We start from the raw sequence: 16,720 nt of genomic DNA, 5'->3' as shown, positions 1-16,720 counted from the left end.
AATGACCTGTCTCTGTCTGTCTGCACGGGCACTTGGCGATCCCTTAACCTTTCATCCGTGCGATGTGCTCTCACTCTCCTCCTCCTCCATTCATCACTCCGTCTCACCAGCCATCACTCCGTCCCACCTCCGTCTCTCCCCTCGCACTGTAGCCTTTGGCGTTATCCCCGCTGCTCATTTCTAACTCTGCCCGCCGCCTTCAAAAGAGTGGAACTGTTTTCCGAGCAAAGCTATGTGGGCGACACCGTATGTTTTGTCTCCCATGTGTTCGATGCAATATCTCCTACCTGTGTGTGTATGTGTGTACACAGTATATGTCTGCAGAAGCATTGATCCATGTTGTAGCGACGGAGAGTGAGAGCCAGCGCTTGTCCGGTGGCAGAGAGTGTCGTGGTTTGTGATTGAAACAAAGCTCGCTGACGCCAGACCAGAGGATCAGTTCCATGTGCTGCATTGTGCTGCAAATCCCCCCTCGTCGTGACCTTGCTCATGCGAGCCCGTCGCACAATCGCAGCGGGCATGTGGCAGGACAATGGCTTCCTAGTGCGCCCACAGCCTCCCGCGAAACGTTATATAATCCCATTTAGGAGTGTCTGTGAAAAGTGTTTTCCCTTTTTATTATACTCGTTCACGTCGAGTGCCTTTCATTAGAACGGAGAAAACAATACGGGCCTATAGCTGTGCCTGCGTAAGGACATCCATCTGTTTCCAAGACAACAGCACAGGATACTCAATGGAGTGGGGATCATCCGATGGTTTGATGTGGAGGGAAAGGAAAAAAATGCCCCTCACGTTTTGCTTCAAGTAAAGGATGCAGCAATCGCTTACCATATCTTCCTCTGATATCTATTTTAAATCAAATGGAATTTGGATGTTAAATGCATTCTCTAACTGCAGGGATTGCGTCTTTTGAAAAGTTGTGTATTTTGCATTATTTACCATTGCATTACTACTAATACACGCGATTTCGGAAAACAGGGTTAATTAGATGCGGCAACCCAAAATAAATGAAGATGGATGAAAAAATATATATGTAGTGTTTTTACTAGTCCTTATCTCTTCCTTATTAATAATGGATTCCTAATGTAAAAGCACGCTCTAAAACAGGGGTCTCAAACTAACGGCCCAGGGCCAATTGAGGCCAGCGGGATGATATATTGTGGCCCCCTACTTGACATCAAGTTTTGTGTTAGTGCGGCCCGCGCGTTGTTGTCAAACACACATTTTTGTTGAGTCGCTTGCCACGCTTTTTTATCACTTGTGATAGGGCGACCAGATGTCCCGGTTATGCCGGGACAGTCCCAATATTGAGTTGCGTGTCCTGAGTCCCGACAAAAGCCAAAGGACGCTAAAATGTTCCGGTTTCCACCAACCACTATGAATGTCCCCTGTTGTCAGCGATTACATAGCCAACGTGATCTAATTATAGCCCGATCATTAACTTAGATTGGGTCAGTTGTGCTACTTTTTTTTGTGGAATACTTGATGTGTCCCAGCCTGACCCAGTCATCCTCCAGCGGCCCCCAGGTAAGTTGAGTTTGAGACCCCTGCTCTAAAACAATGTTCTGGTGTTACACATCCCGGGTTCACCTTAGACCTCCTTCCCTGCTGTCGTTCTTCTGCTGATCTTAACATCCTCATCTATATCTGAGTATGGCAGTGATGGAGGGTAGTGGACATGTTTTTTTGATGTTGAGAATGTATGATAAATCATTGATTAGCTGACCAGGGAATGACTAATATCCAATGCATGATCTCGAGCCGAGTGTTCACCAACATCATCAAAGACAATACATGTAGGCTTTTGGATAGAGTAGGCGTTCCAGCTGTCATCTGTGTTTGTGAGTGGAAGGTGGGAGCTGGTGAACGCTTGTATTGATTGTCTATTAGCTCCTCCTGTTGGTAACACATGTTAATGGAGTTCCTCCTAAAAGCCCCCCTTTCCTCACCGCTAAGCTTAATCACTCCGAGTCCATCTTCCTGTGATCAGGTGCTTCCTGAGGGAGAAACACCTCATGCCAAATGTAACAGTTGTACAGACTTTGAGGCTTGGAACTTCTTGGATTCAGTTCATGACTGATTGTGTACCAGGAAAAAAAAGTGGTGGCACAAATGATCTACTAATGTGTGAAAATATAAAAAACGAAGCTAAGCTAATTCGTTCATCAAAGTGCCCAATCGCCCAGTAAAGAGATATTTTACCGTGCTCAATGGGAGGGGAAACTTATTCTCTCCTGCCGTCTTCCCAGCCAATGGCTTAGAGTGGTGCATGGTCGTGCTGTGCAGATATCATGCATTAGACAGCGTGTTCCTTTCTCTCGAGCACAGTTGTGTAACCTTTTTTCGTCCCTCTCCATCTCCCCCCTCCCGTTCCTTCCTAGTGGCTCTGCAGCTTCCAGAGGGCCTACAGATGTTTGCTTGTGTCATCGCAGACATCATCGAGAGGTAAGGTCACAGCCTCGCTCACCTCGCTCTCATTGTGTGTGTATGTTGCGTGTGTGTGTGTGTGTGTGTGTGTGTGTGTGTGTGCGCGCAGTATCAGTAAAGAACACCTTGCATATGAGGCCAGGCTGTGTGGGGGGATGCACCCCTCAGTGGACTAGGGGGGTGGGGGATGGCCATGTAGCAGGAGTGCCAATGCCACCTGTTATCGTAACACGTTACGATCGTTTGTAACACCCGTACGAACGCAGAATGTTAACTGGTCATCCCTTGTAACATCCCATGTAACATTATATCGTAATATTGCAACCACATTTTCATACACAATGATGGAACAAGCAATTAATACCAGTTTAACCATTTATATCAGTATTATTCAGATCCTTGCTCATAGGGAGTTGGGATCGGCAAGAAGTACCCATATGTAAGTACTTGTACTTGCTCTGTAAAAGGTGTGCTATGTGCTCTGCTGTCTATGAGTATTATGAGGCAGGTATAAAAAAGGGACTTGAAAGACACTGACAGAGTGATTCAGTCGAGTGGGGTTTATCGTCACAGGTGAGTCTCAGCAGTCTGCAGCTCATCTTCTCCGCTCCACACTCCTCTGTTTGAACATCAACCTGCCAGTGCTACATGGTAATCACTAAGATAGCCAGGATCTTATCTGCTGCCTCTGCCCATATGAAGGGATTCAGTGGAAAATGGGCTTGGATTGTGTTGGCTGTCACCCGAGCATGTATACCTGCCTCACCCAGTGATACTTTATGAAAGAATACATAGACATTGGTCTGCAATGCCATCCGATGTCATAGGTTTTCGAAGACCGCGCGTGATTAATCACACGGACAGCAAAAATGCAAAATGCATCGAATGTGCTTGACACTTTTATATGCTTTGTGCTTTGTCCCTTATTACTAAAGTTATGTGCATCAATAATCTGTACATGGGAGACAGATACACAACCATAGGGGGAAACAAATAATCAAGGACACTTTATCAAGTAAAAGAAAATAGCATCTCCGCTTATGAACTTCCATCTTTCTTCCTTGTTTTTCTCGCCACTGGTATTTTTTGCATTCGGCTGGCCTCTCTCTCAATACGTCTTACTAAGTGTTTCCTGTGCGAAAAAAAATGGCCACTTCGTTCCCCGTCCTGAGTGCATAGGTTTCTGGTCAATAATAAGCCGATTAGCAGGAGGGCCGCAGGATTAATGGAGACTAGAGGAAGCCGTCAGTCGGTTCTTTAGGCAGGTAGCAAATCTAATTTGATGTGTGCAGAGTTTGGAGATATGGATACTCTCAAGGCTCGCTCTGGAGGAGTGGAAGGGAAGGGCTGGCTGATGTTTAGTTTCAGTTACTTTTTTTCTCCTCCAATTTAACCGCCTGTTTGGCCCAATCCATTTGCCCGCTCTTTTGTTCTCGGCCATTATTTCCGTTTACTGCATCCCTCTTTATCCCTGTAATGTCGCAGAATTTCTTTTAAAGTTTTGGTTTATTGCTTTATCAGCAGCAACACCATCAGGACTCGAGGCTGCCTCTCGTTTGCTAGATTTGCTTTATCGCAGCCGAAACACACCCGTTTAAACGCTGAGGGTTACACGGCCCATTCTGGAATCCTCTAAATCTGTGCCACCGCCTCTAATGAGAGCAATTAACAGCTGCTAATTGCAGTTCCTTCTGTCTCATTGCCTGATCTCCCCCTATACCTTTAATCTTGTTATTTGTGTCGTTTTCGAATACCAATTAACGATTGATCGTCTGTAGATTCTAATAAAAGACCCAGTTTCTTTCTCTTACGCTATTTGCTAATGCCAAACTGTTTGGTGCTGGCCATTCAGCGACAGTCTGATGTACCTCACCCTTTCAAGAATTGACTTTAGAAATCCCAGCTTTGGCTGCCAATGAGTCTGTTTTTATTTTCACCCATTAAATATGTCATCCAAATGAAAATTGTGTGGAGGAAAACAGCACACTGCTTTCTGCTTGAATCCCAATGGAACTGCACGTTGATGTGAATGTCTCTGTGATGCACGTTCATCGTGTACAACATGTTATTCACGCCATGCATTATTTTAAATTAAATGTATTTATTATTCATTCCTAAATCCTCTCCATAAAACATAAAACTTAATCGTTGAATAATTAAATACAATATGCACACAATATATAAAATTGATAATTTAAATAATAGTTCCAAGATAACCCTTTACATTGTATTTAATTTCAAAAGAGCCATCAATTAAATTAATCAAAAACTTTTATGTTAATCCTCCAGCCTTTCAGTTGTATTCATCTTTCCATTCTTCCTCACAGTACCTACAGCACAACTATCAGTGACCATAATAGCTTCCTGATTGCAGTAAATGACATTCGAGGCTGCAGTACGTGTCACGAATAGGCATTTCTGCACAGAAAGGATATTGGCGAATATTATGCCTCGACCGAACCATGTCGACCACTAGCAAGGGCCGGAGGAGCATTTGGCTTGAGGACAAGCCAACTGTTGCTGTTACTGAAAATCCACTCATTGGGCACAGAAAGCACCAAAGCGGATCTGGTCAGGGGTTGGGAGAGGGGGGGGGGGGGGGGGGAAGAGGGCATGCCAGTGACCTCTTGGACTCAGCGGGGCATCATGCGGCTGACCCGATGGCAGCCCGCTTATGTTTAGTCTCCGAGCCGTCCAATACCACCACCGCCACAGGATTGTGGTCCACGTGAAAGTGCACACGGAAGGGGCTAAGCTGCACACGGAGCGGGGAGATAGAGAATGATAAATTGTAATTAGGGTAAGCTCTTTTTGAATGATTGCCTCAGCGCGCATGGGTCATTTTTCTCTATTTCTCAGCGATCGCTTTCTCTTGTCCACGCACACGCCGTCGCCAAGGTCACAGCGCCGCGATGGATAAACTTTAGGAGTTGGTGCAGGATTCCTCGTGCAGGGACAGTACACCGTGAATAACTGTGTTCCTGGAGGTCTGCACTTGTCTCGGTCCGTAGCGGACGTGCGATGCTAGTGGCAGGCCGGTGGGGTCAGGGTTATCTAACCTCAGCCAGTGTTGCCTCTCTGCTGGCTCACTCTTACGTCCAGAGGGCCTTTCTCATAGGTTTCAACAACTCCCACCGTGCTGAGCAGTGGTCAGTCCAGCACAGTGCTAGCCTCTTCTATAGACCAATCACCTCCACATGTTTCTCCTCTGTGTCGAACATTTTGCCAGTCAGCACAGGTTGGATGCGTTTCCGTCTGAAAGCAGCGAAGGATGTAAAGGAGCTGATGCAGGTCCGGTGACTTGCTCTACTTGCAGAGTTAGACTTTGTAAATTGGTGTTTTCTGAGAATATTCCAGTACGTTTGAATACACTCGGTGCCACTGGGGGGGGGCAGGCCTATCCCCAATATAGACAGTGCCAGAACCCCCCCAATGTGTAGACATTGCCAGGGACATTCTTCTGAGAGTTTTTTGGAAGTTAACAGAAGGGGAAAGAAAGGGAAGTTCTCAAAATAACAGAAGGAATCAGTAACGTCCACAGCCAGGCGTTGATGCATGCCGTGTCGTCTTACCATATGTTTTACCGGCTTTGATGGAGTGCCAGCCGCCGCCGATCGGGCTTTGGATGATACTTTTATAAACATCCATGCATATTAACCGCTTTTTGAAGCCTCTGTTGGAGGGAGACCAAGTGAGGAGAAAACAACAAGAGTATTTTTGGGTCTGCCACCCAACTCCACCCAGCCAGTGCAGTGCTTGTATTTTAGCCTGTCGTCGACGTCTCCCTCCCTCCTCCCTCAAAAACCCCCAAGGTCTCCAGGAGAAGCGGGTCTGCAGCCTAATCTTGAGAGCTGTTCTCGGATATTAGTCGCTTCAGCCTCGTGGCTGTTTTCACATGCAGGTGCAAGGTGCTGCATTTATCAAGGGCAAATCATGAACTGCCAAAGCCCCTTTTGAATGGGGTGTGTGGTGTTCTTTTTTTCATTCAGAAAATGGAAAAGGTGAAGAAAAGGTTTGTGGTGCCTGAGATTCTGCAGTGCCTTTGCGACACGTGGTGGATGCCTTGGTACCAGGGAGGAAAGAGTTATGCAAACTAAACAAATGCATTTCTGAGATGAGCTGGGATTACCTTTTTCCTAATATACGTTCTTATTCAATTATTTATTTTGTGTCTGTAAAGCGTCATTGAGTACTTAAAAAAGCTCTATCTAAATCAAATGTATTATTATGTCATTTCTTTGTATAATTGTAATAGCTTTTTGGGCTAATGCCTCTTTGGCTATGTCATGCACAAAGATGGTAGCCATATGAGGGCTTTAGGTCAACACCGTGTGTCTTGTCTAGAGGGAGTGCCTGGGGTTGACAACCTCTAGCGATTGAACAATCCCTTTTGACTTTCATCATAATATCCATGTAATTACCATGTTAATATGAACTCTGGCCCTTAATGTACACAGTTATGTATGTTGTACCTCCTGGCACTTAATGTGCGCACTTACTGTATGTTGTGCGTCTTTGCCCTTAAAAAATGTGTAGCAACATTGTGTAACATCTTATCCTAGCTGACTTTGTTGTATACCGGAATGGGTTAACCTAGCGATTGTTAGTGTTGGCACTTGGTTCTATGAACATCCTTACTGTACCGACAATGATATATTGTCATTTCTCTTTCTTCTGACAAATGTACTTATTGTAAGTCGCTTTGGATAAAAGCGTCTGCTAAATGCCCTAAATGTAAATGTTAATCCTTTCTTTGCCATCTCATACACAAAGACAGTAGCCATATCAGGGCTTAAGGTCAAACGCCTTGTGTCGTGTGAGAATAGGGAGTGCCTGGGGTTGTCCATCACAAGCAACTCAACAATCCCCTTTGACATTCATCATAATGTTCATGTAATTACAATGTTAATATGAACTCGGATCCAGATACTTATGCATCTGGTTCTGAGCACGATATATACAATGATCCTACACTAGCAGGATGCCATCACAAGTCCACCTCAGGGCTATTTTACATGGCACATGTCCCAACACACACAAACGCCCACCCCCTGGTTGTAGACCACCCTGAGACCACCCACTCGTTCCCGCGCTCCGGGAGTCCGCTCAGTCCACCAGAATAGATGTGCGCTCGGTTTCGGTGGGGCTGAATCATTTTCCGAGGCGGCCGCAGCCCACAGCCTGCGCTGGGTAAATGTCAACAGCACCATTAGGAACGAGGCTGGCTGGCATGGGCCCCCAGCGCCTGCCGCCCCGCACATCGTCACTCCTACCCGCGCCCACATCACAGCTGAGCCGTAGGTAGCTGCAGCCCGGGGTGTGAGGGAGTGATTGGGAATACTAGAGTAGTGTGTGTGTGGTGTGTGTTTGTGTGTTTGGTTATTGTGTCTGTGTGTGGTGCAGTCACTTGCACATGTCTCGGTGGCGTGCATCCTCCTTCTGTCCCGGTCCCCTCTTGCGTAAGGACCCCCCCGCTTGGCCCGGGAGGGTCCGCACAGCCGGCCGCTGACTAACGAGCTGTCCTGCCATGCGCAACCCTTGAATGGTCCCTCGTCATCCAGGACCACCCGCCACCGCTCCCCAGTGCGTACACTTGCTGCCAGATAGATCTCACTCCGCCAATATTGGCTATTCCCGTAACCTTTATTGTCGTTCTTTCATAGTGAGTTACGCCGCCGTCATGGGGGAGACCTGAATCTCTCGGCTTTCGCCTCCCTATCCCGAGTCTTATTACTCTGTCAGTGGAATTTGTGCAGGTGCCATGCTGAGTTAAAGGAATGACTGTAGTTAACAGATCAGGTTTCATGTTGTCAATATATTCCTTTCTGATAAATTTATTTTTCATCTTACAAGCACACAAGTTTGGATGCTTCTACTTCACAACCTTGACTTTAATAATAGACATTGTGTTGGTTTGTTTGAGGCATCAGGATGTGACAAGGGTGTGACTCATTAATGGTTGTCATTATCCAGACCTCATTCACATTGACTTGTCGTCTAGCTATGGATTGTTTGAATTAACATCCCAGGGAACCTGGGTCTGGTTGATAAGCTCTTGCTGTTCTTTGGCATCAATATTGTCTATGATGAGCACAACATGAAGATGTAAACCAATATTTAATATGTGTAACCATACGTATTAGGGATGGGCACGAGGAGTAAATTCCAAACTCGAGTGATCGAAGGAATTCCTCGAGGATCAATCGAGTACTCGTTTAATCAAATCTATTTTTAGAATGCAACGTATCTGCAGCAGGAATAGGCCTGATGATGAACGGCAATATTACCAACCAAACATGTAATGCTTATTCTCCATCAAAACAGTCAGAGTATTCATTATTTATTTTTGCAAACGTTCAAAACACATTTTCCTTGCAAAAATAAATATGCGTCTCACAATTTAAATCACGTCGAACCAAGGCCTGTAACAGTTTAAAAAAAACAAAAACGAAACAAGTAGCCTAACCATTGCAAATAATTCAAAGCTGCAAATAAAACGGCAGCAAATGGACTATGGAAATACTCAGCGTTGTGATCTTCTCTACACGCCCGGGATTACAGCTGCATCTTGCGGCGGTGAAAATAGCTGACACACTTGGTTGCTGCGGGTCTGCTTTCCCGAACTCACCGTTGTTTCAGGAGCATATGTTGCCGCATAGTACTTTCTGGTAGCTCGATTTCACTTGGCATATTGTACATTTCACCTTATGATCTCCTATTTTTTTAAAGTATTTCAATTCTTCGCTGCGCTTTGCTTTAACCGCCATCTCTTAACTTTTTGAATTCTGGCGTGCCTGCACACGGCACGGAACGCGCCACACAGAAATGGATACATTTCATTTGCTTTGTGCCCACGGCATGCGTTAGTGGCGCCGACAGAAAATTGATACATTTGCTTCAGAAAACTTTGTTTGTGTGTGTATATGCAAACTCGAGTTTGCCTGTCCACCAACCAAGTTCATTTGTAACGAGGAGTATTCGAGTAATCGATTCCTCACGCCCATCCCTAATACGTATATGTTATGTGGGGACATAAGGAACATTCATCAATTTTGGAAGTTTTAGACATTATATATTAGTTCAGTGTCAAATGTGCAATGCATTTATATTAAAGGTATAATTTCTTTAAATCCAATCTATGAGTTAACTGAATGGCCTCAATATTAAAGGACATCATTGCTGGGGGGCAGGGATTTGTCTAAAGTTGTGTTTCTAAGATGTTTCTAAAGTTGTTGGCTCTAAGGAAATTGGATTGAAATCCATTCTCTGAACAAGTGTGAGTGCAGGTGAGTAGAAGTGAGTTGCAATTACATTTGAGAATCCAAGCAATGCACGCGGGAAGTTACAACGTCAGTGGGGTATCAGAAAGAATCCCAGGCACAGTGAGAGACACGCTTCAGACTGATGATACTTAAGGCTCTTAAGGTTTTGAGCTGGCATTCATCGTTTCCCCCAAGGGTATGTGGCAGTGATGTTCTTTTGGTTAAAGAATTGGCACTTAGTCACCGGTGGTGGCACTAAGTCTTTGATACAGAGCCCGAGAGAATTACAGAGATGCCTTGTGGCTATCATGTCCCATCTAAATTGTTTTTCTCCCATTTTGAAGGACTAGGAATACTGATTTTAATGAGGGATGTTCATGATGAATCATCGATTGATCGCTGTTAAGTATTTTACCGATTACAAATGTATTGACCGACGAACGTATTTTTTTGTGCCATTTGTTAAAGGGTTTTGGTTTGGTTTTGGCTTGTTAGTCAGGAAATGGCAGTACTCGCAGCCCATTTGAGATTGTCTTGTTTGACGTTTGATGAATAAGGAAAGGCTGACTAATCCAAACAGCCCTTTCCAAGAGAGCTTTATGGCTTTATTATTCTGTTTTAAATTGATTGTGCTTCATGAGATAATGTTCCACAAAACTAATGTGGCGCTGGAATTGTTTTGATAAAAGTTTCACTGAGAAAAAGACAAAGGTTTGGTAGATTTTTAATGATAACTAAAAAATGACTGTTCAACAATCAATTAAGGAAATGCAATAAATTTGCAATGCAATGTATTAGGACATATTTTACTCATACATTTCCTTTTCCCCATATTTCCTCATCAAATTTTAATGTTGCAACTGAATAAGTTATTTCATAGTAGTCAAGTGTGAACTTTGGAAAAAAAACTATCATCAGGGGTAGTTGTAATGTAATGTTAACTCAATCATGTAAAGTCGTGTTAAACCAGATAAAGACAACAAACAATATCAAGCCAGTCATTGTATAATTGTAATACTTCCAGGGATGTTAATTCTGACCTTTTTATTCATTTCATCAACTGTTAAACGATAAGAATAAATGTGCTGAAGAATTGACAAATGTTGTGAGCTGTTGAAGGTCCCATGGCATGAAAATCTCACTTTATGAGGTTTTCTAACATAAATATGAGTTCCCCTAGCCTGCCTTTGGTCCCCCAGTGGCTAAAACTTGCGTTCGGTGTAAAACGAGGACTAGGTGTTCTGCTCGCCTTTGAAAAAAACGGAGGCTCAAGCGCGCTGATTTGGAATGTGGTCCCATATGTCGTCATAAAGGATCTAAGCTCCTCCCCTTTCTCTGCCTTGCCCGCCCCGAGAATTTGGCCCGCCAATGAGACACGACCGTGCGAGCGCCACGTGTGTGTGTGTGTGTGTGTGTGTGTGAGATTACACACACTGTGACGCAAGTGTTTGCTGTCGGTTCTTTGACGTCTCTTGTATTTCCACAACGAGACTGTAGTGGGGGTTACCTCAGCCATGGTTGAGAAGGAATTGGGGGAAAGGAACTTTGGTTTTGACTCCCTGAAGTACATGAACTGCGACATGCCGCCGGTTGCCGCGAGGCACCACCGCCGTGAAGCACCACCGCCCGGCAGCGGGCAGCCGGCAGGAGGCAGCGCGCGATTCAGTCTACTTCAGATTGATGTGGAAGTGGAAGAACCAGAGACGTCGGAGAACCTGACGAAGTCGTTTGTGATTCATAAAAATCACACCAATACAAGTGGGGAACAGGAATGTGTCTCCGCAAAAAATGTCTGGATATCAATCAAAGGCTCATAATTACCTTCATGCCATGTCCTAATTTTTTTTTACGTTTTTTCTTTTCAAAACACCACCTCAAGCGTTTTATTAGCCGTCATCTCGCTGGGGAAGAGGGGTGTGCAGCTGAAAGGAGTCGTATTGAAACAAATGGCATCCGAGAGGTCCTAGTTCAGTGCTCCGTTAACGTGTTCGATTTTGGACTGATTCATCTGCTGCTCAATAACTCTCACGGCCTCTGCTTGTGATCATTGTGATTCAGCAGGTATTGATCCATTTATTCAAAAGATCCAAAGACAAAGAACAGGTTCATTACGGTATCATTTAATATTGTTGTTGGACCGGAGTGGGGGGATGGGCACGCATGCGTTCTATATTTCTGCATCCAGTACGTCATGAAATAGGGCGTAGCCATAGACCCATGATGCGGAAGCATATCGCTCCTTGATGTTGCCCTGCGCCACTGAGCAGTTACATAGGAATGAATAGGCGCCATTTTGGAATCCGGTGTCCATTCTATAATAGGTCCATGGGATTACCACTGGAGAAACAGTTGAGCAGACCAAGTAGCCAAGTAGCACCAAGAGGAGATCATCTATCGTCTGATTAAAGGTTACGTCAAGCACAAAATTAACTTGAACAAATTAAGTAGGTGTACTAAACTTGAACCGGAGGTTTTTAAGTAATAATGAAGGATCCTTGGACTATTCGAATATTTGTGTGCAGCCCTTAATTTTATGAGAAACAGCAGCAAAAAACAACAGCAGAACATTATGAATTATTTTGAATTCGTATTTTCTTTATGTTTATTTGATATAGATCAAGGTAACATGAGATTTTTGTTCAATTTTGATTGGGTCAAAATTATATTGTCGGTTAACAGTGAAACAGTTAATTGTTAACATCCAGAAATTATGATTTAAATGTACTGGCTGCTGGTTACTTACTGCCTGTGCTACAGTGTGTAAGCCTGTATGCCTAGGCCTCTTATCTACCGCATTTGTTTGCTGCCTGGTGTGAAACCTTGATTTAGTTAATGGCAGGACATTATAATTAAAGATAATGCCTTTTCAGCACGGAAATCACAACCAAAAGCACAATATTGATAGCTTCTCGCTAGGGCTGTAACGATACGCGTATCAAACCGAAAATCGCGATACTCAAAGCCACGAACCTGTCTCGCGGTGTGAGAAGGCAGAAGCGCGATATGCCCTTTCTAACTCTTCAGTCAAATTGTCCGATTGAAATTTGCTAATAATTTGTCTAAATAATAGTCTGCTGACAGCGCCCCCTCCTATCGATGCCGTAAATATGTGACGAGATGCCCTCTCTGTGATCGCAGCTCTCCGTGGCTACGGAGGATTGCATTTCTCCACAGCCGTCGAAGTCCTCATATGCGATATGAACGACATTTATCCAGAGTGGGCCAAGTGCGAAAAAAATTGCCTGTGTGATCCTGTCTCTATTGTTTTGTGTGATTTGACTGGCAGTTTGTCTGCTTATAGGTTGGAATGAAGCGGCCACCGATTATTGACAGGATGGGTACTTTATTCTACCGGACTCGTTCGCTTCTTCACTAGACACACGCGCTACCGCTCGCTCTCCTCGCTCGTCCACTCACTCGCTGACGTCACTCACACACGCATCCGCACACTGCCATTCTCGCGCACACACATATGCTACTCGTAACACTATGCCTCGTTATTGCGACGTTCATGTTTTTCCTCATCTATTGAAAGTTAGGCTATTAAACATGTTGCATTCTATACGGCCTGATTATGTCATTATTTAAGCTACATAGCCTAATAAGAAGCGCTAATAAGGATATTTGAATAAACCAACCAAACAGTTAAAGGGGCCCTATTATGCCTACCAGCAAAAAGCATCCTCCAACTGCAATCTTTGGTTATTTCTTTATTAATTTAGCTATACTTTCATAGTATTCTTTCGGTTCAAATCTGTTCAGTGTTCCAAATGATTTGTTATTAAATGTTACATTAAGATAATTGGTATTTAAGTGTTTAAATAAAATGCTTTTTAAATTTAAAATAATCGTGGGATGTATCGAACCGTGGGTCAAAAATCGTGATACAAACCGAATCGTGAATTTGTGTATCGTTACAGCCCTACTTCTCGCTAATTAGCAAGCTCGTTTTTGTAACATTACAAAAAAATGTAATCAATTTGCCTTTTTGAATCATGCTTTTTAATTAAACCCAGTTAGAAAACGACAAGGGGCTGAAAAGCAGCTTTGGTGCCTAGTGTTGTTTTTGAAACACATAATTGATAACCAGTGCAGGACAGCATTGCTACCAGCATGACATATTTGCTGAAAATATTCTGCTTTTTAACTCGCCCAACTGAATACCAAACATGCAAAAATGTATTTTTTACTCCTTTTGCCAATTTAGGTCAAATATTTCTTGGTAATGAATCCGGTGAATTTTCTCGAGTTAATGACATTCACCCAGTTTCTTTCGTCTTAGTGGGTGGGTGCCAGATATATTCAGCGCTCAAGGTTAAAAACCCCACTCCCCTTCTCCCTTTCCCTCTCTTCTCTCCACGATTCCCAACGAGCATAATCACTCTCATTTTGGAGCCCACATTCTCAGCCTCATACCCACATAATTGCTCTCACAGAGAGACATATAATATTATGCACAGCCTGGAACGAATGTCAGGGAGGGAAGGGAATAGGAACACGTGCCCGTGTACATGGAGATGAGCACGGAGCTTTTAAAACATCCTTTCACAGTAATTGTGCTGACATTGATATGGTCCTGAACGTACACAAGCTAGAACTAAGCAAAAGCAATTTCTGAATACCGTCGAAGGTGTTGGGTGAAATTTCTCATTACGGTTCCTTTTCTCCTACCGTTCTGCAGCAACATGGGTTACTGCGGTTCCTTTTTCCCCTCGGAGGCTTTAAAAAACCCACACGGTGCCCACAGATAGATAATCCCTCGGCGAAACCCTTCATTACAAAGTCATATTTGTACCTAGAGATAGACTTATCTCACACAGGCCCACGGGGAGAGAGGCAGAGAAAAGAGCTGCCGTTTTAGCGTGACCTTCTTAGAGTCGAGGGCACCCAGAAACCTGGGCTCCAATCGGGGCGGGTTTTGTTCTCTTCAAAGAACTTCTGAGCTCCCGGGTCTGAAATGTGAGTTTTAATTTGATGAAATGTTTAAGAAGTGGAGTGATATACAGAGGGGGGTGAATGACGTAAGTAATGGAGGCTGACCTCCTCCATCTCCTCAACAGAAGCCCTTTGCAATCATAACGTCAGAGTTGTCTCTTAATTATCATGGGACACGGGAAATAAGCAAGCTTTTCGCTTGCTGTCCTATAGCCACGTATGTATCGTCTGATTGGGTCCAAATAGCCATGACCCAATTAGCAAATTGTTCTGCCTCCATTACAATTTTGGGTCTTGATTGAGCGCAATGGTAAGTATTCAAATCCTCATCATTTTTCCTCATCATGGATATTGGTTGAACCCATTTATTGTATTTCTGTTAAGACTAAGCACTCAGGAGGTAAATTATTTTGGTTTCAGCCCACATACTCCATGGGAGCCAGTTGCTGCAAGGATTTGTCGATATTCTTCTCTCTCTTGCCCTTTCCCCACAATGGCATTTAATAAACCCAACGTTACGTGTCCCTTTCTCTCCCCAAGACTGATTCTTCTCTTTACACCGGCTCTGATAACCGCCACGTTTGATAGTGGAGTTAAGATTCTCTGCAATATTCCGGCTCCTAAATTAGATCTCTTCCCGGTCACCAGCCCCAACTTGAAGCCATTTTCTCCCCGAAAAATGTAACACAAGAAGTGTTTAATAACCGTCGGCCTATCTTTGTTTGTTTTTGATTTGCTTAGTCATTTGGAGCCCAGATCTTTAAGGAGAGTTGTGGTGGCCGGCTCAGGACTGAGGCTGGATTTATTTTTCGATGGAGCATTTCAGTCCTCCCATCCCTGCATTAAGGAGAGCCAGGCCAGGGTTTTTCGGTTGGCGTGTGCCAGAACAGACATAGGAGTTAGATCCCACCGAATTGACAGTAAAGATGTTGTTTTGATCTCCCTGGGAGTTAACGTATTATCTAATGGCATTACACAAAACATCTGTCCGATGCATGATGATCCTGCCCGCTCTGTTTCCAGGCTCTTTCTCTGTTTGCCCTCGGCTCGTTGCTGAACCAACTGTAAAAGCTATTGTCGGTTGGTCTTTTCTCTGTTTTGTGTCCATTGCGTACAGTCTTTCAGTCAATTATATCATGTTCTCCTGCAGGATGTGTAGGCCAAACTATTGTTTCTCTTGCCTCAACCCCCAACGAATACTGACTGGACTCCCAGCCGTGAGGTTCTAGTCTGAAATTGATGTCGCTTCTGATTGAAGGGTCTGCAATAATCAGACGTTTGGTTAATGGTGATTGATTAAATAAGAAGGGAGATGAGTGAGTTAATTCAGTGCGAGAGAATCGACAAAGGAATAGTTGGGGGAATTAAAAGGTAGTAGATCACATAAAACACTACACAATTTAAATCCTTCTGCCCTTTGGCCAAGTTCCTTTGGATGCGGACTGTTTTGTGGGGGTATTTCAGTGTGACACGTGTCTAAATCAGATTAGAGCTATCAGATTTGTTAATATTACCGACCAAGCTTCACGCAGCTTATCTTTCTGATATCCTCGGCCTCCATCTAACCTTTCCTGTGCCCCCCTGCCTCTCTGACATGACCTTTTAACTCCTAGTAGAATTTAACAGTATATTCTTTTTTATAAGCGATTTGTTAAAATAATGGAATATATTGAACGAGCTCCCGGCCGATGTAAAGATCGCAGGGTCGCTCACCAGCTTCCGCAAAAGGCTCAAGACTCAACTGTTCAGAGTTCACCTAGACACTCGGAATAGCCACCCCGTCCCAGACCTCCCTATTGTATGCTGTTCATCCTGGCACTTAATGTACGCACTTGTATGTCGTATTTAGTTATAGTACTTATATAGTCCTAAATGTAAATTTAATACATTGTCGGCTGCTTACAAACACAATGCAGATACTATACAGGTCCTACCTGGTGACACTAGTGATGGATGAATATATTAGTAACAAGGCTGATTGATCGTCTCAAAACCAGTGGCCTTTCCCTGAGTGAGTCCAGCGTTTCCACTAAGCCTCTTTTGGTTCTGTTGTTACACTTCAGACACTTGAAGCGTCAGGCTTCTTGGACCTTCTG

General features: G+C 44.0%; 1 protein-coding gene across 1 annotated transcript in view; it reads left to right on the top strand.

Moving 5' to 3' along the window:
- Positions 1-16,720, top strand: part of dph1 (diphthamide biosynthesis 1) — a 59,986-nt gene that overhangs the window by 3,817 nt on the left and 39,449 nt on the right. The window contains exon 3 of the mRNA XM_030337160.1: positions 2,382-2,445. Coding sequence (XP_030193020.1) covers positions 2,382-2,445 — 64 coding nt within the window. The remainder of the gene's footprint in view (positions 1-2,381; positions 2,446-16,720) is intronic.

The sequence above is a fragment of the Gadus morhua genome, chromosome 16 (assembly GCF_902167405.1).
Source record: "Gadus morhua chromosome 16, gadMor3.0, whole genome shotgun sequence".
Classification (NCBI taxonomy): Eukaryota; Metazoa; Chordata; class Actinopteri; order Gadiformes; family Gadidae; genus Gadus; species Gadus morhua.
This window is presented reverse-complemented; position numbering and strand designations above follow the sequence as displayed.